This window comes from Microcebus murinus, chromosome 1 (assembly GCF_040939455.1).
Source record: "Microcebus murinus isolate Inina chromosome 1, M.murinus_Inina_mat1.0, whole genome shotgun sequence".
Taxonomy (NCBI): Eukaryota; Metazoa; Chordata; class Mammalia; order Primates; family Cheirogaleidae; genus Microcebus; species Microcebus murinus.
The window spans coordinates 77,813,322-77,835,252 of NC_134104.1; the positions used below are offsets into that span (position 1 = coordinate 77,813,322).

The following is a 21,931-nucleotide window of genomic DNA, read 5'->3' on the forward strand; positions in this document are numbered from 1 at the left end:
ACCACACATGCATGAATGCAACACTGACGGCCCATTCTTGGCACCTCCCGAGCCATTGGTTTTGTTTCGCCTTAGAACACTGACCCTGGAATTGATCATGTTTTCTTTTTTGTATTTATTCTTAGCTTAGAAAAGAGTTTGGCCCACCTGGTGTTTTTTTAAGTCATTTTACCTTTAATTAAGTCTAATTTGGCCCCAATTTGCTAATTTTTTTTTTTTTTTTTTTGAGACAGAGTCTCACTTTGTTGCCCAGGCTAGAGTGAGTGCCATGGCGTCAGCCTAGCTCACAGCAACCTCAAACTCCTGGGCTCGAGTGATCCTTCTGCCTCAGCCTCCCGGGTAGCTGGGACTACAGGCATGCGCCACCATGCCCGGCTAATTTTTTTATATATATATCAGTTGGCCAATTAATTCCTTTCTATTTATAGTAGAGACGGGGTCTCGCTCTTGCTCAGGCTGGCTTCGAACTCCTGACCTTAAGCAATCCGCCCGCCTCGGCCTCCCAAGAGCTAGGATTACAGGCGTGAGCCACAGCGCCCGGCCTGCTAATTAAGTTTTAATTTTGTATTTGTTTTTAAAGCCACCTTGAAGTTTTTTGGAATAAGGCAGGGTATGCAGAAGCAAATACATAAGGACCTCTCTGACAAAAGTGTTTGCTCGGACCATTGTTTGAGTTATATTGTGAAAGAACTCGGACTCATGGAAAGTGAGTGAGAAGGAGATTTGGAGCTTCACAGATGAGGGGATGGAGACCCAGGGAGGGGAGAGGTGTGCAGAGCCAGGACTGGAACCAAAGTGCCCACACTCCTGCTCTGTGCTGTCATACTTACAACCCATTTGCTGTGGAGGAGATGGTCCCAGCTACTCCTGCTCTAACTCAGTTGTCGCTTGTCACCCACTGCCCATATGAGCTGAGAATTAGAGCCAGGGTTGCCTTTCCTGCAAGCTAGACTCCAATTAGACACCCAGGTGGACAAGCCTTTCCTTCCCTCTGGGCCCTCGGTGGCTTGGTGGAGCCTGTCCCTCTCTTTCCTAGAGCCATTGACTCCCTGCTTATTTTCTGAGACTTGTCTTGGTGAAAGGAGCCCTGTTAGTGCTTGGGTCAGTGACGGGCAGTAACTACTGACCTGCTTCTGACTCCATCTGGGTGGCCAGACTCCCAAATTTGATACTGGGCTTTATGGTCGTGACTTCCTAAGACCCAGGGTGTAGGCAGCGTGGTGTCAGAGAGAGCCCCAGGTGCAAAGGCCGAAGCAAGCCCTGTAATCTCTTGGTCGTGTGTATGCGCCATCCACTCAAACAAGAGAGGGGGACTTGGGGGACGCAGCCAAGCATCAGCAAGCATCTTCCTCTCTCCTTCTGAACCGCAGATTGCCCCAGCGGAAGGCCCAGACGTCAGTGAAAGGATGGTCATCATCACCGGGCCACCTGAAGCCCAGTTCAAGGTCAGTGTCAAGGGCCATTCAGTGGCTTCGCTGTGCCTAGTGCAGGCTCTGGTCACAGGGCAGCCACCACCAAGACATGTTCAAGGCATGTTGGGATGCCAACCTCCATTTCTCTTCTTGCTGCTGCTCACTGGTCTCAGACTCGTGCTGTCTCCCCAACTTCTGGGCTGTTCCTTCTGTGCATTTGCCCTCTGCTGGGAAGCCCTTTCCCTTCTCTCCCATGGGAAAGTGGATCATCTTTCGGTGCCCAGTTCAAGTGGCACCTCCTCTGGCATATCTCTGATCCAGTCCCTTCCCCATGGTTTTGAGGATGGATGTCTCAGACTCTTAATCATTCCTATCCTTCAAGCTATGGGGCATTCAGGGGGGAAAAGGGAAATAGCATGGTTTGTTGGAAGTTCTTTGGTGAGATGTGTTCTTTTACTTTGTTTTGTTTTTGTTTCTTTTTTTATCCCGTATGGAAATTATAACCTGAGTTTACTAAAAGAGACATATTTATTTATAAAAGTGCAATCCTTATCATTAAAAATATTTGAAGTTTAGCTGAGACATAAAATCAACACATGTGGGCACCCTCGGCAGCCTCAAGGAGTGTGGGAAGCGGGTGTGGGGGCTTTCGGGGGGGGGGGTCGGTGTGTGCTTTGGGGCCTTTGGAGCAAGCTGAACACCAGTTGAACTCTTATTACCAAAGAAGTAGACTCCGAAAACACACTTCAAGGTTGAATTTTGAATTTTGACAGATCATTTACTTGCTACTCCTGTGCAGTAAGCACACTTGTGAGTTTTGATGGTGGGTCAGATTCACAGAGAGAGGCCTGCAGTGGGTGGAAAATGGAAGGCTGTGGATTGATGAGCTGTGTGACACTCCATATATTTCCAAAATGTATTTGGAATCTTATTTGAAACTATTTATAAAATGGGACATCTCTGTTATAGCAGTAAGCTCCTTTAGTGCATTTTTGCCAACTGAAGGAGTATCTCTTTAAAAAGTTTCTCATGAAACCTGAAAAAATGAAGTTAAGTATAGGATTTTTTTTTAGAGGGTTCTTGCTCTGTTGCCTGGGCTAGAGTGCAGTGGCATCATCATTGTTAACTGTGACCTCAAACTCCTGGGCTCAAGCAATCCTGGTTCCTCAGCCTCTGGAATAACTGGGACTACAGGCTTGTGGAGGTCCCCATGGGCTAATTAGTGGTTTGTTTGTTTTTGTAGAGAGTGGGTCAAGCTCCAAATCACAAGTGATCCTCCTGCCTGGGCTTCCCAAAATGCTGGGATTACAGGCGTGAGCCACCACGAGCAGCCAGCATAGGTTATTTTTTGATGACTGTTTTCTGATTATTTGGGGCCTAAATAAAATAGTATAAAACATTTGTATTGCTACTTTTTTCCCCTTACATGACAGTGATTTTTAAAAACAGTATACTTTTATATGACGGTTCCTGCAGCAGCCACTGCATTTGACTTAAGTAAAATTTTTATAGACCCTAAGGTACCAGAGGATTTAGGCCAATTCTTGAAATCATATGAGAACTATAGAAGGGGATTATGATGTCAGCTAGTTCACCTTTGGCTCAAAATGCCAACAGGCAGAAATCTTTAAAATATTGCTATTCCTAGTGACTAAAGGATAAAATTACAATCTGCTGGAGAGTAAGCCCTATATTTCACCCCTTTTGTGCGTATAACACACTATCCAGTTTAGGCCTCCATGGATTTAAATATTTTTGAATTAAAAACATGCTTCTGGGAGGCCGAGGCGGGCGGATTGCTCGAGGTCAGGAGTTCAAAACCAGCCTGAGCAAGAGTGAGACCCCGTCTCTACTATAAATAGAAAGAAAATTAATTGGCCAACTAATAATATATAGAAAAAAAAATTAGCCGGGCATAGTGGTGCATGCCTGTAGTCCCAGCTACTTGGGAGGCTGAGGCAGCAGGATTGCTTGAACCCAGGAGTTTGAGGTTGCTGTGAGCCAGGCTGACGCCACGGCACTCATTCTAGTCTGAGCAACAAAGTGAGACTCTGTCTCAAAAAAAAAAAAGAAAAAAGAAAAACATGCTAAAAAATTAAGGGAATATTAAGGTAATAGGAATGTTCTATCCATGGTAGTAGAACAGCTTTATATTTAGTGCCTTGATGCTCTTATGTAAAAGCTTTCCTACTTTCATGCCAAGGTCTCTGAATGATTGTTATTCAATTTTGTTTTTAATTCTCATCTACTTCAAAGTTCTGTCTTCCACAGCATGTAAAATAAAATAATTTCTTTTAAAAAAATCAACACATATGGAACTATTCAAAAACAATAGCCCTTCAGCTCATGCGTAGACAAACAAAATGTGATATATCCACACAATAGAATATTATTCAGCCATAAAAAGGAATGAAGTGCTGATGCATGCTACACATGGAAGAACCCAGAAAACATTATGCTAAGAAAAGTCAGACACAAAAGACCACATATGATACAATTCCATTTACATGAAGTGTTCAGAATAGGCAAATCCATAGAAATAGGAAGTAGACTAGTGGTTGCCAAGCAATAGGGGTAGGAAGGAATTGGAACTAACTGCTAATAGGTACCAGGTTTTTGTTTCAGGGAATGGGATAGAATATTCTGGGTAGATAGTGGTGGTGGTTGTACAACATAGTGACCACTGAAGTGTATACTGTAAAATGATGAATTTTAGATTATATGAATTATATCTCAATTTTTTTAAGTTAAGAAAAAAAGAACAGTAGCCTCTTGGTTAATCTGGCTTTGAAGGCAGACATCAAAGAGCAAGATCCGGCTCATCAAATCTCATCACCATCACCCTCACCTTCATCCTTTAATAACCAGAGGTCTGAACCTATTATATCATGGTAGGAGTTAAGAATTCCTTGAACAGGCCGGGCGCTGTGGCTCACGCCTGTAATCCTAGCTCTTGGGAGGCCGAGGCGGGCGGATTGCTCAAGGTCAGGAGTTCGAAACCAGCCTGAGCAAGAGCGAGACCCCGTCTCTACTATAAATAGAAAGAAATTAATTGGCCAACTGATATATATATAAAAAAAAAATTAGCCGGGCATGGTGGCGCATGCCTGTAGTCCCAGCTACTCGGGAGGCTGAGGCAGAAGGATCACTCAAGCCCAGGAGTTTGAGGTTGCTGTGAGCTAGGCTGACGCCACGGCACTCACTCTAGCCTGGACAACAAAGTGAGACTCTGTCTCAAAAAAAAAAAAAAAAAAAAAAAAGAATTCCTTGAACAAATACAGTCAGTCAACCAGACATTTATAGGTGCTAGGGATATGGAAATAAGACATAGAGTTCTATCCCCTCACCTGTCTCCCTAACCCCAATATACAGAAAGCCTCCTGGAGGTACAAACCATGGTGCAACCATGGTACAAACCATGAAAACACGAGAGTGCCCATGCACATCTTTCATACACAGATGTTTGACATGGCGGGAGCGGCACCCATGAGGTCTGCACGAGCTGGGGCTGGTACCTGGCCCTGGGGAGCTTGGGAAAGGGGGTGTCTGGTTGCCCGGACTCTCAGTTCCCTTAGCAACAGTGGCAAAGTGGGTTGGCTGGCAGCTGACTCTGAGAGTCACCAGTCATATCTTGCTCTCTCAGGCCCAGGGACGGATCTTTGGAAAACTGAAAGAAGAAAACTTCTTTAACCCCAAAGAAGAAGTGAAGCTGGAAGCCCATATCAGAGTGCCCTCTTCCACAGCTGGCCGGGTGATTGGCAAAGGTGGCAAAACCGTAAGTGTGTTCCAGGCTCGCTTCATAACCTGAGTCAAATTCCCTGCCCTGGCCTTGCCAGAGTTCCCTCAAAGCGCCACTGGCTCCTTCTCTCCCGGCGTATGGTCTGGATGTCTGGCTCACAAACTAAGATGTTCCTGGCATCTGAGCCCTTTGAAACATGAGGATTCTAAGGATAAAAATGTAATCAGCATTACTCTAGAAGTTAGGGTCCTACATCCACGGTGCTAAGCCCAAAACACCAGGTCCATGTGCCCAGTAATACCCATCTCAGCTCCATGCTGGGAAATGAAGGTCTCTACTCCCTGGAGACAGGCTGTCTTCTGCCCACTTTATTACCGCACAGAGCAGCCAGTGAAATAGCAAAGGGGGAGTCCCACCCAGAGCATTAGCAAACCCCCTTGGCAGATGATTCTCTAAATTTCAGAGGCCTGCAGGGTCTGATGTCCTGTGCTGTCTCCTGACTCTTCAAACTCTCCCAACAGATGTTTCCAGGGGCCCTAACTCTCCCCCTTACAGATTCCATCTCTTGGCTATTTCTCACACCTGCTCCTCTGCTGTAGGGGTGCTAGCTTAGCAATAGGGTGGTGGGCAAGAAGGAAATAGTTTTTTAAGAAATAATCAGCTGGGTGTGCTAACTCATTCCTGTATTACCAGCACTTTGGGAAGCCAAGATGGGAGGATCACTTGAGGCCAGGAGTTCAAGACCAGCTTGGGCAACATACGGAGACTGCATCTCTATAAAAAATTTTTAAAACCCCAAGAATTAGCTGGGTGTGGTGGTACATGCCTGCAGTCCTAGCTACTTGGGAGGCTGAGGCGGGAGGATCGCTTGAGCTCAGGAGTGCAAGGCTGCAATGAGCTATGATTTCACCACTGCACTCCAGCCTGGGGGATGACAAAGCAAGACCCTATCTCTAAAAAATAAAAATGTTTAAATCTACCTTTTCATCCTCAAGGTGGCAGTAACACAATGCAATTTGAAAAGAACCAGAGCATTGACTCTGAAGCCTATAGAAATGAGCAGGTGGTCTGCAGACACAGGTGTGTTCTGGAACATGACTTAACCACCTGGTGGGCTGATAACCCCTGAGAAGTTCCAATAGAGCCTAGTACATGCTTGGCAAAGTGGCAGTGTTGGGTGGCAGGAATTTGGGAGGTCTCTAGAGTCCTGAGAGACAGAGAGTGTGTGTGTTTGCTGTTTTTGTAAAGTTCTTTATATAGAAACTCTTACAGAGGATTCAAAACCAAGTGCTAGATACAGTGAGTCACCTTCATGCAAAAGTGTAAAGTTACATGGAACACAGATTATTCCCTATGTCCAGGAATGTAGTCAGCACCCCAGGGCGCACACACTGAGCTCTAGGCGGAGTTGCAGTGTGGTGGGCAAAAGAGAGCAGGTAGTTCACGAGGAAGTAGAACCCTTAGATGTCCTATTTGGTTATTTCACAATCGGTAAATGAATTCTCCACCTCCCCCAGAGACTGTCAGCTGTCCACTGGGCTCCTGCTGAACCCCCCTTTGAGCTCAGCAGCCCTCAGGGAGCATATAGTTTTGCTGGGAAGCAGTCCCAGGGAGGCAGTGGGAGGAGTAGCAGAGTGCAGGAAATGGTTTGAGAAAAGGGGAGGTCAGTGTGGGCTGGAGGCTTCATGGAGGAGGCAGGATCCAGTGGCAGGAGAAAGGATAACAGTCCAAGGATAGAAACAGCGTAAGCAAGACTTGGTGGCTAGAGTGCAAATGAAGAGTAGGGAGCAGAGCAGGGCCTGAGGTGTGGGCTCACAGCACCCAAGAGAGCATGTCCAGGAGGAGTGACCTTCTTACCAGGGTTATTGGAAAGCCAGGGGTCACCTGAGCATGGGCAGACCTGCATTAATGGGACTCCAGAATTCAGCCCCATGGACTCAGCGCCTGGACTCCCTCTCCCTGTCATTGAGCCTTCCAGGGCCCAAAGCCCATGGCCCCATGTGCCCAGGGGCAGGGAAGCCCCAGGGGTCCTCTATTGAGGGAAAGGAGCACAGACTCCCCTCCGCCTCCCTCCTGAGCCCACAGCCTGTTCTCCCCCCACAGGTGAATGAACTGCAGAACTTAACCAGTGCAGAAGTCATCGTGCCTCGTGACCAGACACCGGATGAAAATGAGGAAGTGATCGTCAGAATTATCGGGCATTTCTTTGCTAGCCAGGTACCTGTGCTGTGAGGGCCCCATCTCTCCTGCAGCCTTTTCCATTCTCTGCCTGAGCTACTAGTGGCCCTCACGCCCTGAGCACCCTCCACCCCTACCCAGATGGAACCTCTCCCTGGTTCTTCCTGGCTCTCCAGGGATTTCTGGCAGGGCAACGGAGCTTGTTCCACACCTTCTCTCCACTGCCATCCCCCAGGCACGCTAGGAGCTTAAGGAAGCAGGGACAGCTGCTGAGTCAAGCCCTTAAGCAAAGCCCAGCAAGTTTCAAGCCCCCTGCATGCTAAGGGGCGAGGTCTTGGCTGTCCTCACCCTGCCTCTTCAGGCCCCAGTCCCAGCCTTTTCTGCTGGGAGCCGCATACAGCAAGCCCACCCTCTGGATCCCCCAGCTGGAGCCTGAGCACCGCCTGGGTGCCCAGGTCTCACCATGAAAGGTCACATGCTCATGGCAAGAGACCCTTGTTTCTCATTTCTCTCTTTCTCTTTCTCCATCTCACCATGACCCACCTATCAAAACACAGCCCCTCCACACAGCTTCTCCTCTTTTGTTTGGAAAGGCCAGTACCTTGGCCTAATTTGGCCTAGTTCTCTTTGATACTTTTGTTGGCTGGGTTTGGGGAGAGAGCAGTCTGAATTCTTGTCCTAAACCAATGAAGACAAACTGTAAGCTGACATTGAAGGTTTGTCTGTGCTGTAAGCCTGCTCTCCCAATGCCTGCAGCTGCGCCGGGAGACCTGACTGTCCGCACCTGCCACACGCCCCACCCCCAGTGCCCTTTGAGATGCCCACTGGGTCTCCTGCTGTCAGAGCCCCTGGCTGCACCCACCTCCGCTCGCTCTGTGGCCGCCCCTTGGCGCCCTGGGCACATGTCTGAGCAGCACCTTCCTGCAGAGCTCAGTCCAGGAGCTCCCTGTGGTGGCAGCGCTGGGCTGGCGGAGGAGTGAGGTGGGGTTCACGTGTGTGCCCCAGTTGTTCAGGGCAGTGTCTGGGCCCAGTTTCTTCCCCTCCCCGTCCCCTGTCCCCGTACTGCCCGTTTCTCCCAGCAGTCACGCAGGTGTTCCTCCTGGCCGCTCTAGAAAGGTGGGGGGCAGCACAGGAGCCCAAGTGTGTGTAGTCGGGAGGGAGTGCTGTCTGACCTCTGCAAACACCACCCACCCACCCCCCGTTACTGGCTGCCTGCTTCTACTCCCTGGCCTGTCTGTCCAGCAGTGAACTGGAAGCTGCAAGGATCCCATCCCCTTACCCTCCACCCAGCAGCCTCGGGGCGGGTGGCGGGGAGACCTCTGCCACTTACTGCGAGGCAGAAAAGACCCCAGAGTAAGGCGCCTAGCCGGTAGTTGACACTTCTCTGAGCACCCACCCTTCTCCCCCCAAGTCCCAGACCCTTCCCCTACTGCTTGTCTTCAGAACTGGGTTCCTTTTTTCCCCTGTCCCCTCCTCTCCCTTCTCTCCCTGCTGCAGACTGCACAGCGCAAGATCAGGGAAATTGTACAACAGGTGAAGCAGCAGGAGCAGAAATATCCTCAGGGAGTCGCCTCACAGCGCAGCAAGTGAGGCTCCCACAGGCACCAGCAAAACAACGGATGAATGTAGCCCTTCCAACACCTGACAGAATGAGACCAAACACAGCCAGCCAGATCGGGAGCAAACCAAAGACCATCCTGAGGAATGAGAAGTCTGCGGAGGTGGCCAGGGACTCTGCAGAGGCCCTGTGAATCCTAGGGGCCGAGCAGGGGGCGGGGAAGGCCAGCGGGGCTTGCCAGCCCCCGCCGGCCTGGCCCCTCCCCCCCAGGGCCTCTGCAGGCTCCCCAGCCATCCACTTCACCACGCACTGGGATCTCTCCTTACCTCCCAAGACGCTATCCCTTCTAGTTGAACTAACATAGGTGAACGTGTTCAAAGCCAAGCAAATTTCACACCTTTTTTTTTTTTTTTTTTTTTGGCAAATTGTCTCTGTTGTACATGTGTGTACATATTAGAAGGGAAGATGTTAAGATACGTTGCCTGTGGGTTACACAGGGTGCCTGCGGCGGTAATATATTTTAGAAATAATATATCAAATAACTCAACTAACTTCAATTTTTAATCAATTATTAATTTTTTTTTTCTTTTTAAAGAGAAAGCAGGCTTTTCTAGACTTTAAAGAATGAAGTCTTTCTTTGGGAGGTCTGATGGTGTAGAGAGGAGCTTTGAGGCCACCCACACAAAATTCACCCAGAGGGAATCTCATCAAAAGGACACTCACAGCAGTTCTGGATCACCTGTGTATGTCAACAGAAGGGATACCGTCTCTTTGAAGAGGAAACTCTCTTCATGCCTGTCCAGCTCATACACCCATTTCTCTTTGCTTCACAGGTTTTAAACTGGTTTTTTGCATACTGCTATATAATTCTGTCTCTCTCTGTTTATCTCTCCCTTTCCCTCCCTTCCTCCCCCCCCATCTCTTCCATCCCCATTCTTTTGAATTCCCTCATCCCTCTGTCTCGGTCCCCTGTATCTATGCACCTCCTCCCCCCCAGGCAAAGCAGTGCTCTGAGTATCACATCACACAAAAGGAACAAAAGCGAAACACACAAACCAGCCTCAACTTACACTTGGTTACTCAAAAGAACAAGAGTCAATGGTACTTGTCCTAGCATTTTGGAAGAGGAAAACAGGAACCCATCAAACCAACCAACCAAACAAAGAAAAATTCCACAACGAAAGAATGTATTTTGTCTTTTTACATTTTGGTGTATAAGCCATTAATATTCAGCAAAATGATTTCTTTCTTTTAAAAAAAAATGTGGAGGAAAAATAGCAATTTATACAAGGTTGTTGGCCCAGGGCGTTAAATTTACAGATTTTTTTAACGAGAAAAACACACAAAAAAAAGCTACCTCAGGTGTTTTTTACCTCAGCACCTTGCTCTTGTGTTTCCCTTAGAGATTTTGTAAAACTGATAGTTGGAGCATTTTTTTATTTTTTTAATAAAAATGAGTTGGAAAAAAAATAAGATATCAACTGCCAGCCTGGAGAAGGTGACAGTCCAAGTGTGCAACAACTGTTCTGAATTGTCTTCCGCTAGCCAAGAACCTATATGGCCTTCTTTTGGACAAACCTTGAAAATGTTTATTAAAAAATATATATGAAAAAGAAAAACAGAGAGAGAAAATATTGGAGATGTCCTGAATTTCATAGGGTACGCGCCATTAGGGCTTTTTGCGCTAAAGGATGAACATGTACTGGTTTATGTGAACAAGCCATTATACCACCAGACTGCAATGCCAGTTTCCTCTACTGCAAACAGTGTTCTGTGACAAAAAAACAAAACAACAAAAAAAAGAAAAAAAAAAAAAAAAAGAAATATATCCAGCTAACAAGATCCTGGTGTCTTGGTGTCTTATTTTACTAGGCATTGCCTCATCCCGAAGTGTCAGCTCAGTTCCAACCTGGAGGGACTTGAAGACGGGGGCAGCATATATATATAAGCAGGACCAGGAAGCTACTCTGAGGAGGCTGGCTTTGTTAAGGAAAGTCTATGAGAGAAGCTAAACTAGATCAGTGGTTCTCAAAAGTGTCCCCAGACCAGAAGCATCCATTATCACCCCGGGAATTTGTTAGAAATGTAGATTCTCGGGGTCCGCCTTGAATCAAAAATTCTGGGGTTGAGGCCCAGTGTCTGTTTCAGCAAGCACTCCAGCTGATTCCTGTGTGCGCTGTGAAGTGCGAGAACCACAGAACTAGAGGGATGGATTGACCACATACTAGGTAAGACCAGTCTCTGTCAGTAAGGAACTTCAAGCCTGGCCAGGAAAAGTTTATTTTTTCTGTGAAGGAAACGGGGAGGATAATATGCCAATTCAAGGGAACAGGTACTTCACACCTCCACTGGAAATTCAATTTTAAGTGCAGGCATACCTCGGAAATACTGCAGATTCTGTTCCAGACTAACACAGTAAAGTGAATATTGCAATAAAGCAAGTCACACAAGTTTTTTGGTTTCCCAGTGCATATAAAAGTTATGTTTACACTCTACTGTGTTAAGTGTGCAATAGCATTATGTCCAGAAAAACCAGTGTGCATAATTTAAAAATACTGCTAAAAAATGCTAATGATAGCCTGAGCCTTCAGTGAGTCTTATCTTTTTGTTGTTAGAGGGTCTTGCCTCAGTGTTGATGGCTGCTGACTTACCATGGTGGGAGTTGCTGAGGGTTGGGGTAATTGTGGCAATTTCTTAAAATAAGACGACAATTAAGGTTGCCACATCAATTGACTCTTCCTTTCACAAAAGATTTCTCTGTAGCATGCAATGCTGTTTGACAGCATTTGCCCATAGAAGTTCTTTCAAAATTGGAGTCGGTCCTCTTAAACCCTGCCACTGCTTCACCAGCTAAGTTTATGTAATACTCTAAATCCTTTCCTGTCATTTCAAAAACATTTACAGCGTCTTCATCAGAAGAAACCACTTTTTTGCTCATCCTTAAGAAGCAACTCCTCATTCACTGAAGTTTGACCATGAGATTGTAGCAGTTCAGTCACATTTTCAGGCTCCTCTTCTAATTCTACTTCTCTTGCTATTTCCACATCTGCAGCTAATTCTTCCACTTAAGTCTTGAATCCCTCAAAGTCACCCATGAGAGTTGGAACCAACTTCTTCCAAATTCCTATTAATGTTGATATTCTGATCACCTTTCATGAATCACAAATGTTCTTAATGGTATCTAGAATGGTGAGTCCTTTCTAGAAGGCTTTCAATTTACATTGCCCACATCCATCAGAGGAATCACTATCTATGGCAGCTCTAGCCTTATGAAGTGTATTTCTTAAGTAATGACTTAAAAGTTGAAATTACTCCTTGATGTACGTGCTGCTGAATGGATTCATGATAGCAGGTATGAAAACTACATTAATCTTCCACATCTCCTTCAGAGCTCTTAGGTGACTAGGTGCATTGTCAATGAACAGGAATATTTTGAAAGCAATCTTTTTTCTGAGCAGTAGATCTCAATAGTGGGCTTTTGTAAACAGATGTGCTGTCATCCAGGCTTTGCTGTTCCCTTTATAGAGCACAGCATCATTCTTAAGGGTCCTAGAATTTTTGGATTGGTAAATGAGCACTGGCTTTAACTTACAGTCACCAGTTGCATTAGCCCCTAACAAGAGAGTCAGCCTGTTTGAAGCCAGGCAATGACTTCTCCTCTCTAGCTATAAAAGTACTAGATGGCATCTTCTTCCAATAGAAGCCTGTTTTATTTGCATTGAAAATATTTAGTGTAGCCACCTTCCTCAGTTATCTTAGCTAGATCTTAATCTACATAACCTACTGCAGCTTCTACATCAGCACTTGCTGCTTCACCTTCACTTTTGTGTTATGGAGTTAGCTTCTTTCCTTAAACCTCATGAACCAACCTCTGCTAGCTTCCAACTTCTGCAGCTTCCTCACCTCTCTCAGTCCTCACAGAATTGAAGAGAGTTAGGACCTTGCTCTGGATTAGGCTTTGGCTCAAGGGAACATTGTGGCTCATTTGATCTTCTATCCAGATCACTAAAACTCTCCTTACCAGCAATAAAGCTGTTTCACTATTGTTACGTCTCAGGGAACAAGGAGTTCCGAGGAGAGGGAGAAACAGAAACAGCCAGTCTATGGGGCAGTCACAACACGCACAACATTGATCAGTTAAGTCTGCCATCTAACAGCTGTGGTTTGTAGCGCCCCCAATTATAATAGTAACGTTAACCACTTTGGGACCAGCCTCGACTATAGTCGACAGCCACAGACGAACGCGCACAGCGACTTTAGACGACAGCCGTGATGTGAAGGCGCACAGTCAAGCGTCAACTTTAGCTGACAGCCATGATATGACTTTTCTAATTTTTTGTTTATCAAAATAAAATTGTGAACATTTAAAAACAACATAATGAGGCCGGGCGCGGTGGCTCAAGCCTGTAATCCTAGCACTCTGGGAGGCCGAGGTGGGCGGATTGCTCGAGGTCAGGAGTTCGAAACCAGCCTGAGCAAGAGCAAGACCCCATCTCTACTATAAATAGAAAGAAATTAATTGGCTAACTAATATATATATATAAAATTAGCCGGGCGTGGTGGCGCATGCCTGTAGTCCCAGCTACTCGGGAGGCTGAGGCAGCAGGATTGCTTGAGCCCAGGAGTTTGAGGTTGCTGTGAGCTAGGCTGACGCCACAGCACTCACTCTAGCCTGTGCAACAAAGCGAGACTCTGTCTCAAAAAATAAAAAAAAAATAAAAATAAAATAAAATAAAATAAAATAAAAATAACATAATGAAAACATATATGTGTATGTTACCTATTCTGATTTACATTACAAGTAAAGCTGCCTGTAAAGTAAAACAAGCTTTCAGTGCTTTAAAGCTTTCCTCATCACACAAGAGCAAAATGGATTCGTCGTCAATGCACAGCACACACTATCGTGCGGACAATGAGTGCTGGCTGTGGGCAAGGGTTCGTGGCCAGTGAGCACGGTACAGAAGTGGTTAAAGATCACAGATCACCATAACAGATATAATAACAGAGAAGCCAGGGGCGTCCTGGCAACCAAGGTTACACCTGAAAGCCGCTGCCTAGGTTGAGATGTCTGTCGAACAGGGAGAAAAACACATCTTAAAGGAAAGGCCTTAACAATAGAGCCAAGGGCTTTGTAATGACTCTGAGATGAGGAGACATTAGGGAGGGAGAGCAATGACACAAGAACCTCGGAAAAAAACATGCTCCACCCCTCAGGTTTCATTCCTTGGCCTTTATTCTAGGTGGCAGAATTTCAGGTTTAGGTCCTAAAGTGCCCATTTCGAAAATACTTGTCTGTGAACATGTGTGTGAAAGACACAGCAGGAGGTGCAAGATGATGCCTGATTTGCCCTGGCACAAAGCAACCATAAATTATCCTTGGCTTGTAGGAATGAAGGGGAGACCACACAGAGAGGCAGAAGACAGGAGCAAAACTAGCTGGCCTTGTTCCTGAGGAAAGGCTTTCTCCCAACAGCCCATTTTCAGAGAACCTAAGTACTGGATTACTTCACACCTGGCTCACCTCACTTGAGCCTCCCAAGGGCAGCATGAGCACAAGACCATCCTTTCCAGGGTGGCGTCCTGTCCCACCCTACGCGGACACAGCTTCGTGTGTATGAACTGGGCTCTGATGAACTGTCTCACATTTTAAAATAACTAATGGCCAGGTGTGGTGGCACATGTGCCTGAAGTTCCAGGCCAGCCTGCCTGGGCAACACAGCAAGACCCAGTCTCTTAAAAAAGAGAGAATGAAAAACCTGAAATAAAATCACCTGAGTATAATGAGGATAAATTATTATTTTGTCAAACTTCTATGTCCATATATAATTACATAATGTGTGTGTGTGCATGCGCATGCACTGGTCACAACATACATACATTTATTACTATGAGTTGCAATCAAAAAAATTTAAAACTACTAAATTAAAGAGATAAATGTATTGGTAAATAGATAAAATCAACACCTATTTCAATATATTCAAACTCCTTCCTTATATATATTTGGTAAATTGAAAGAAAAAATTACCAAAGTAATACAGCCAGCTAGATCCCCAATTACAAATGAGTTGCATACCATGAGTTTGTTTATCAGGTGCTTGGAGTTTTTCTCAAACTTATAAAGAGATTAGGTTCCCAATTCACAAAAGCCACAAACAATGCAGCTTAACTATAGTGCTAAGGTTATCACAAACTGAACTTTCTCTATGTTGCTTATTCATTCATATCTGAGGTCCACTACTTCTCTAAGAACACATTCTACCCACCCCCACACCTTGGTCCCAGCACCAGGCACTCTTCACAGTGCAGGCAAACAGCTGCCATGTGATAATGGTGTTCCCCAAAGTTGTGCTTAGGATTCCAGAAGAGGAAGAGATCAGAGGTTTCTAACAGCCTTAGGTAACTGAGGTAGAATATGGGGCTCCCAAGAACATCTTCCATATGCCCCAAGTCTACTTCCCTCCCACCCCCATCCAGCTCTGGTACAAGATCAAGCATGAGAAAAATACTTCCTCACCAACAGTATAGTTTTTAAAAATCTCTCAATTTTTAAGAGAGACTACCTACTAAAAAGATTAATGGTTCACCTTTTTTAAGACCCCCTAAACCAATGCAATTAAAATAAAAAAAAAATCACTGGCTTTCATGCTGATAATTTGCTCCTAATAAAATCAATATTTTTTTTCACTTGAACACTTCTTTCTTAAACTGTTTGGATATAAAAATTGTTTTTGTATCCTTGGTACAAGTTTCTTTGTACCAAGGGAGAAACATCAGTGCCTAGAAATGCATGGCCTGCAGTAGCTCACATTAAATTCAGGAACTCAGGGTCAAGCAGAAGGCCATGCTCTAGCTTAATGCTCTGCTCTTCCCAATTTCACAATGTCCTGGAAGATTAATAAGAGCTATTCTGAAGAGTATACTTTAATGGAAAGCACAGTGAAAGCTGCTCTTAGGAAGCCCCTTGCCCAACTTGTGCAACATAGCAGGACCCCCATCTCTACAAAAAATAGAAAAATTAGCTTGGCATGGTGGCGTGGCACCTGTAGTCCCAGCCACCTTCTATAGGCTGAGGCAGAAGGATCCCTTCAGCCTGGGGATTTGAGAATTCAAGGTTGCAGTGAGCTATGATGATGCCACTGCACTCTAGCCCAGGCAACAGAGTGAGCCTTTGTCTCAAAAAAAAAAAAAAAAAAAAAAAAAGCCCGTCAAATACCACATTAACCCCCAGCATCATTCATCTGGGCAGAATACAGACTCCCATTTCTAACAGGATTTGTGTAACAAATGAAATACCTCTTAACCATGAAAATACCTCTTAACCAAGGTACTAAACTCTTAGGTGAAGCACACTTACAGCCAGTGGGAACTGGGGGTTGAGTATAATGCTGACCCAGTAAACCTCTGGCCCTTTTTGGCTGTACCAGTTGTCTGACCCTAATACTCACTGGCACAGCTCCAGGAGCCCCACGGAAAGGAACAGGGGCTGCAGGAAGGGTTCTCTGTGCAAACTAAGGTCGAGAGAGATTTAGCACAACCAGCTCCTAACTGTAATCATCACCTAACTTCATGGCCTCTGACCTGGCCATCAAGTAGACCCAGCAGTTTCAATCCATATCACAAGCCCCACATCCTATACCAAGACTTTTACAAGTCTGAGGGAAAACTGGCTGCAGTAGCTACAACTAGTATGCCTCTGCAGCCAGCAGCCTGGGCCCTCCAAATGACAATCACGTAGATTCATAGCTAACGCATGCCCAATTTTTCCAGTTTTACCTCTTGCTTTTTTATGTACCAGAACAAGTTTGGGAGGTTTAAGTAGGGAAAGGGTCAGAAATCATTTCAGCATATACTTTTTAGGTTCTGCCAGACAACCTTTTATTACATCAGAAAAGCAACACTAGGCACTAGATCTTGCAAAATATGTTCTGACCAACTCTAAACTTTCTGAAATTAAAAATGCATAACCACATCTGTAAGGATTTTAATGAACAAAAAAGTTAAATACAAACTTTTATATGCAAAATAGATTATTGTATAACTGGCAACCTCAGAGCCACATAGTAAATTTTCTTCCATAAATTTCAGTGGGGGTGGAGTGTGGGGATGTTAATCTTAATGAGTATAAAACTTAATTTTTAATTTCAGTTTAATATATAGAAAAAAAACTTTGAGGAAAATAGCTTTAAATTGAATAGTATTCTTTTGAAATAAACAGCTCAGGCCAGCCCTTACAATTCTGAGGTTTATACTCAACCAGATTTGGGATGAAAATGAAGATTTAGGGTTTACAGTTACTTTGAATCCAGTTTCAAGAGTAAGCCAAGCCACCTTGTTTCCAGAAAGGGAAGTCTCTTTAAGATGCCCATGACACTCTTCTGAAGACGCTTGGATAGCCAGACAAAGTTCCTTGTGCACAGTTCCACTTTTCCATGACACTGTGACAATGCTATAGTGGCAGACTTCCTCTGAAAGGCAACCAAAGCCCTACACCACAGCATTTTCATTCCTCCTGGCATTTTCAAGCCTCAAAAAACCTTCAGCTTCAAGTTGGCAGTTACTGCTCCAGCGTTAGAGAAGTTAATTAACACTTCCTTCTGCCCCCAATGATTTCCCTCCTGATGTTCAGCAGGGAGTGGCAGTTGATTAACATTCCTTTCAGAAATAAATAGTTCAAACAAGTAATTTAGAGCTAACTGTAAGAGGGCAGCACTAAATGGCCACTGCCCATTATATTTGCAAATGAGCGAATGAATACACTGAACAAACACACAGAAAAAAACAATTCACAGAATAAATCCTGCATTTCCCACATTCATAGGGAAAAAAAATCTTTAAAAAAAAAGTATTAATTAGCGTTTGTTCTTGTGTGGGCTGAACAGTCCAGGACTCTGAGCAGGCACAGCCTTACAAACAGGGTTGCAAGCAGCCCTCTGCACCCCAAGTCAGGACTCGGGTGCAGTGAGAGGCTTTCATGCACTTGACAGCTCAGTACCTGTGAAAGAACAGAAGTGATGCAGGGACTTTTTAACCCACAATGCATGAGGTATATGGAAACGTCCATGAAAGAACCACCAGCAGCTAGAGGGACCAGGCAGGGCATTCTCACAGCAACTGCTGATGAAGGATTTCCCACACCATCTTCTTCCGGAAGAGAGGCATCTGGTGCTGCAAAGAATTCCACAAACACAGCGTTACACACTGATGTGCACAGCCTCACAGCCTTCAGGTGTAATCACGTAAATAAGGAAGGAGGTCCATGTCCCTTTCTGTGAGCGTAGAAAATGTTACATCTGGGCCCAAAGTTATAAAGCCATTAAAAAAGGTCTATAATGTTTATAATTACATCTTATGTACCATAAGCATTTTTACATGTTAAGGAAAACCAAAGCAGGATGCAGAGTTATGCAACAGATTCTGTGGAACAATACAACTTCATAATAAAAACATGTACCAAAAATGGAATATCCAAGTAATGACACAATAGGTAACTTTTCTATTTATATGTATTTTCAAAATATTCTAAAATGAACATATTCTTCTTTTATATAAGAAAAACATGAATGAACTTTATTAAAATAAAGGAAAAAAACCAAATCTACAAATTTCTCTCTGCTCCATCAAATATTACACATTACCAATTCTGTTCAAATAGCAACTTCTCTTTGATATCCCATGTCATTAGGTTCAGAGAACAATCAACTCCTTGCTATTTGACAAGATCAAAGAATACATTGTTTTGGCCAGGCGCAGTGGCTCAGGTCTATAAATCATAGCACTCTGGGAGACTGAGGCAGGAGGATCACTTGAGCTCAGGTGTTCAAGACCAGCTGAGCAACAGTGAGACCCTGTCTCTACTAAAAATACAAAAAATTAGCTAGGCGTGGTGTGTGCCTATAATCCTAGGTACTCTGGAAGCTTAGTTGGGCGTGGTGGCATGGGCCTATACTCCCAGCTACTTGGGAGGCTGAGGCAGGAGGATCACTTGAACTTGAGCCTAGGAGTTTGAGACTGCAGTGATCTATGATGACACCACTGTACCCTAGTCTGGGTAACAGAGTGAGACTCTATCTCAAAAAAAAAAAAAAGAATTATTTTGCTTAATGTATTATTCTACTTTAACTGATAATCACTACATGGGCCAATTTTCAAAACAGCAACATACAAGACAACTCCAAAATTATCTGTAACTCAAGTCCTTTTCTTGATGAAATCAGAAGTTCACATTCTTAAAATATTCCTGGTATCTTACTATAAATAGTTGGATATACCACTTTACTATAAACTAGTAATTTCATACCTGGGGGTGGGAGTTAAAAAGTCTTAACGCATGATTCTTAAATTATTTTAAATAGTTCAAAACATCTAATTAAAAATTGCATATTCTTATTAAAACTGCTGAGACTAACTTTAGACTGGTCAACATGGGAGCTCTAGTTACTTCATGTTGCTCAGAAACTTGGAATGGGGTTATCAGTCCTACTACTCAATAAATATGGTTTTTTTGGTAGACAACACCTATCAAAATGAGGTCTGTTGATGAAAATTATTTTTTAATGGGGGTTGTCCTCAGTAATAAAAAGGTTGAGAATCCACTGTTACAAACAAATTCTCGAGAATTCCTAACATTCTTGAGTTTCAACTCAAATGCTGAGCCATGGAGAATGAAAAGGAAGGAAGTGAACAGAAAGGAAAAGCAACACTCAGTTATATCTTAGACTTATAGCTTCAGTTCTCATAAGACCTGATTTTTCCCTTGCTATTATATTATTATATTGACATGCCCCCTTCTTTGGCTAAAAATGTCAGTAATACATAGGAACCAGTGAACAATGGAGGTAAGTGATACGTAAACTGCCCATTAGTCATGAAAGACAAGGATAAACTTCAGAGCAGGTGAAATGACAAACCCCAATTCTGTCAAGAGTTGGGCTATGGCCAAGATTTACAGCAATAATAAGAGCAGCAAAACTACTATTCTTGAGAGCTTAATGTGTGCAAGGTGCTGGCTAAGTGCTTTAAGTTTACCTTGCAGTAGGCAAGTAAGTGGATGAGGAGGGGTCTTCACTCACCTGAGTAAATGTGATAGGTTTGTCCCTAGAGATATAATCTGCATATTTACAAGTAAACATTCCACAATCACTCCCATTCAACTGTTGAGGAATCTCCTAAAATTACAAAATACAAAAAAAGAAGGGGTAAAACATCAAATACAAACTCCTTGGACTTTTTCTAAATATCTCTGTGGATAAGCAATATTATAAAGGTAAATATTAAATCCTGTATTACACAAACACACAGACACACACTACAAACACAATTAGTCTTACTCTATGTGGTATAAAAACCCTAACCAAATATGTGACCCCCACTCAAAATGTTTTTCAGAAGAGAAAAAAGCAAAGTGAGAGCTCTCATTCACAGAAACCAAACTGAAAAGAGGTTTACTACCAGGAATGCCAGTCAGAATTATTTCAGAAGCATTTATAAATCTTACAATGAGCTAAGTGTGTGTGGCTTAATCAGAAATTTCACTTCTCTTCCCTAGCTAGGAAAACACTACTACTGCTTTGGACCTCCATAGCTTTGAGTGGGACAGAGAAAAAAGCCTCTAGACAGGCTTTAATCAATTAGGATCTTGCCTTGATTGCTCAGTTCTGTCCTGAGGCAAAACCAAAACTTGCTGCAAGCAGGGCTAAGAGCATAATAAGCCAAAGGTTCATTCCAAACCCACAAAAGGCAAGCTCACACGTCCCCCAGGCATGTGGTGCCCTAACCTTGGCCAGTCCTTTACACACTTTGGCTGTCAGTTATAAGTAGCATAAGATAATATGGGAGAGAGGCTGATTCCACTGCTGGAAAGCACATTTATTCAAAGAAATGCAGTTGATTATTATAAAAACGATTGTTTAAACACACAAACCACCCATACCTATGCAGGTACCTCACACTTTTTTCCTGAGCCCAGCATCTCTCAAAGTGGACAAAACTACAGATTCTAATATACAAAGGAAGAGAATTTGTTTTCTTTATTTCATTTCCCATACTAGAACACAGTATTCATCCTAACAGATGATTATACCTGTGCTCTCCTCAGGAAATTTCAAAGCTTAACCTTTAAGTTATTCAGCTTAGAAATTAAAATTCTTTTGGATGAAGATGATTGTTCAATTATACATGTTAGGGTTAAAACTGAATTCATGTAGCTTACTTTAATAAAGGAAAGCCATTAAGATTCAAAGATGGATGCATTTTCAAACACTGAATGAGATTCAAATCTGGCAAAACACAAAGCACATTCACAACCAGCATACTTGACTCTTGATGACCCATGGCATGGGACCCTTAAGACCTAAATAAACAAATTTGTAGATAAATTTTAGACAAGAATTTTGAATTTATTGGGTTTTTTCCCCCAATATTATAAGAAATGTGCTAGCATATAGTTAACATTTACATTTAGACCACTAAAAGCTAAGAAACCATCTCAGTTAAATTAATTGCTAAGGATTTAGAAGTAGGTTATTATTCTTAAGATATATACTTTAAGAGAATGCATGCTTAAGGGAGGGAGGGCGTGAGGAGAGGAAGGGGGCCAGATCTGAATAATACGATACTATTATTAAATGCAACAAACTATGTCAAATATAGACAATCATCACTTACATGCGGCTTCATGCTGTAGTGGGTCCACTCTAAAAGATTCAGATCAATATTTCTTTTGGTCTTACTTTCATCCTGTAAATACTGACTAAAAAAAAAAAAAAAAACAAGTAATATTATCCATGAATCTGTACAGAGACGAACCATTATAGTTACAAAGGGCTTTGTGATGTTTAACAGATATGCCACTCTCAAATCCACATACATCAGTTTTTTAAATATATGACTGCTTTGGTGGTTTTTAATTCTGGGTTTTATTTTCTGCTTACAAAAACTTGTTTTAAAAAATGAAACCAGGCTGGGCGCAGTGGCTCACACCTGTAATCCTAGCACTCTGGGAGGCCGAAGCGGGCGGATTGCTCAAGGTCAAGAGTTCGACCAGTT

At 43.6% G+C, this 21,931-nt stretch overlaps 2 protein-coding genes across 5 annotated transcripts in view; one reads left to right on the forward strand and one right to left on the reverse strand.

The window, feature by feature from the left end:
* Nucleotides 1-10,711, forward strand: part of IGF2BP2 (insulin like growth factor 2 mRNA binding protein 2) — a 163,287-nt gene extending 152,576 nt beyond the window's left edge. For both annotated transcript variants that reach the window (XM_012749810.3, XM_012749812.3), the window contains 4 exons: nt 1,371-1,445; nt 5,056-5,187; nt 7,255-7,368; nt 8,827-10,711. In XM_012749810.3, the coding sequence (XP_012605264.1) occupies nt 1,371-1,445; nt 5,056-5,187; nt 7,255-7,368; nt 8,827-8,919 (414 nt within the window). In that variant the 3' untranslated portion in view covers nt 8,920-10,711. The remainder of the gene's footprint in view (nt 1-1,370; nt 1,446-5,055; nt 5,188-7,254; nt 7,369-8,826) is intronic.
* A 6,026-nt stretch (nt 10,712-16,737) lies between these two features.
* SENP2 (SUMO specific peptidase 2) overlaps nt 16,738-21,931 on the reverse strand; it is a 39,622-nt gene continuing 34,428 nt past the window's right edge. For 2 of the 3 annotated variants that reach the window (XM_012749817.2, XM_012749819.3), the window contains 3 exons: nt 21,551-21,635; nt 19,957-20,052; nt 16,738-18,052 (listed from right to left, as the gene is read on the reverse strand). In XM_012749817.2, coding sequence (XP_012605271.1) covers nt 17,990-18,052; nt 19,957-20,052; nt 21,551-21,635 — 244 coding nt within the window. In that variant the 3' untranslated portion in view covers nt 16,738-17,989. Of the gene's footprint in view, nt 18,053-19,956; nt 20,053-21,095; nt 21,237-21,550; nt 21,636-21,931 lie in introns of those variants that run through there. The other variant, XM_012749818.2, reaches the window with a different exon arrangement.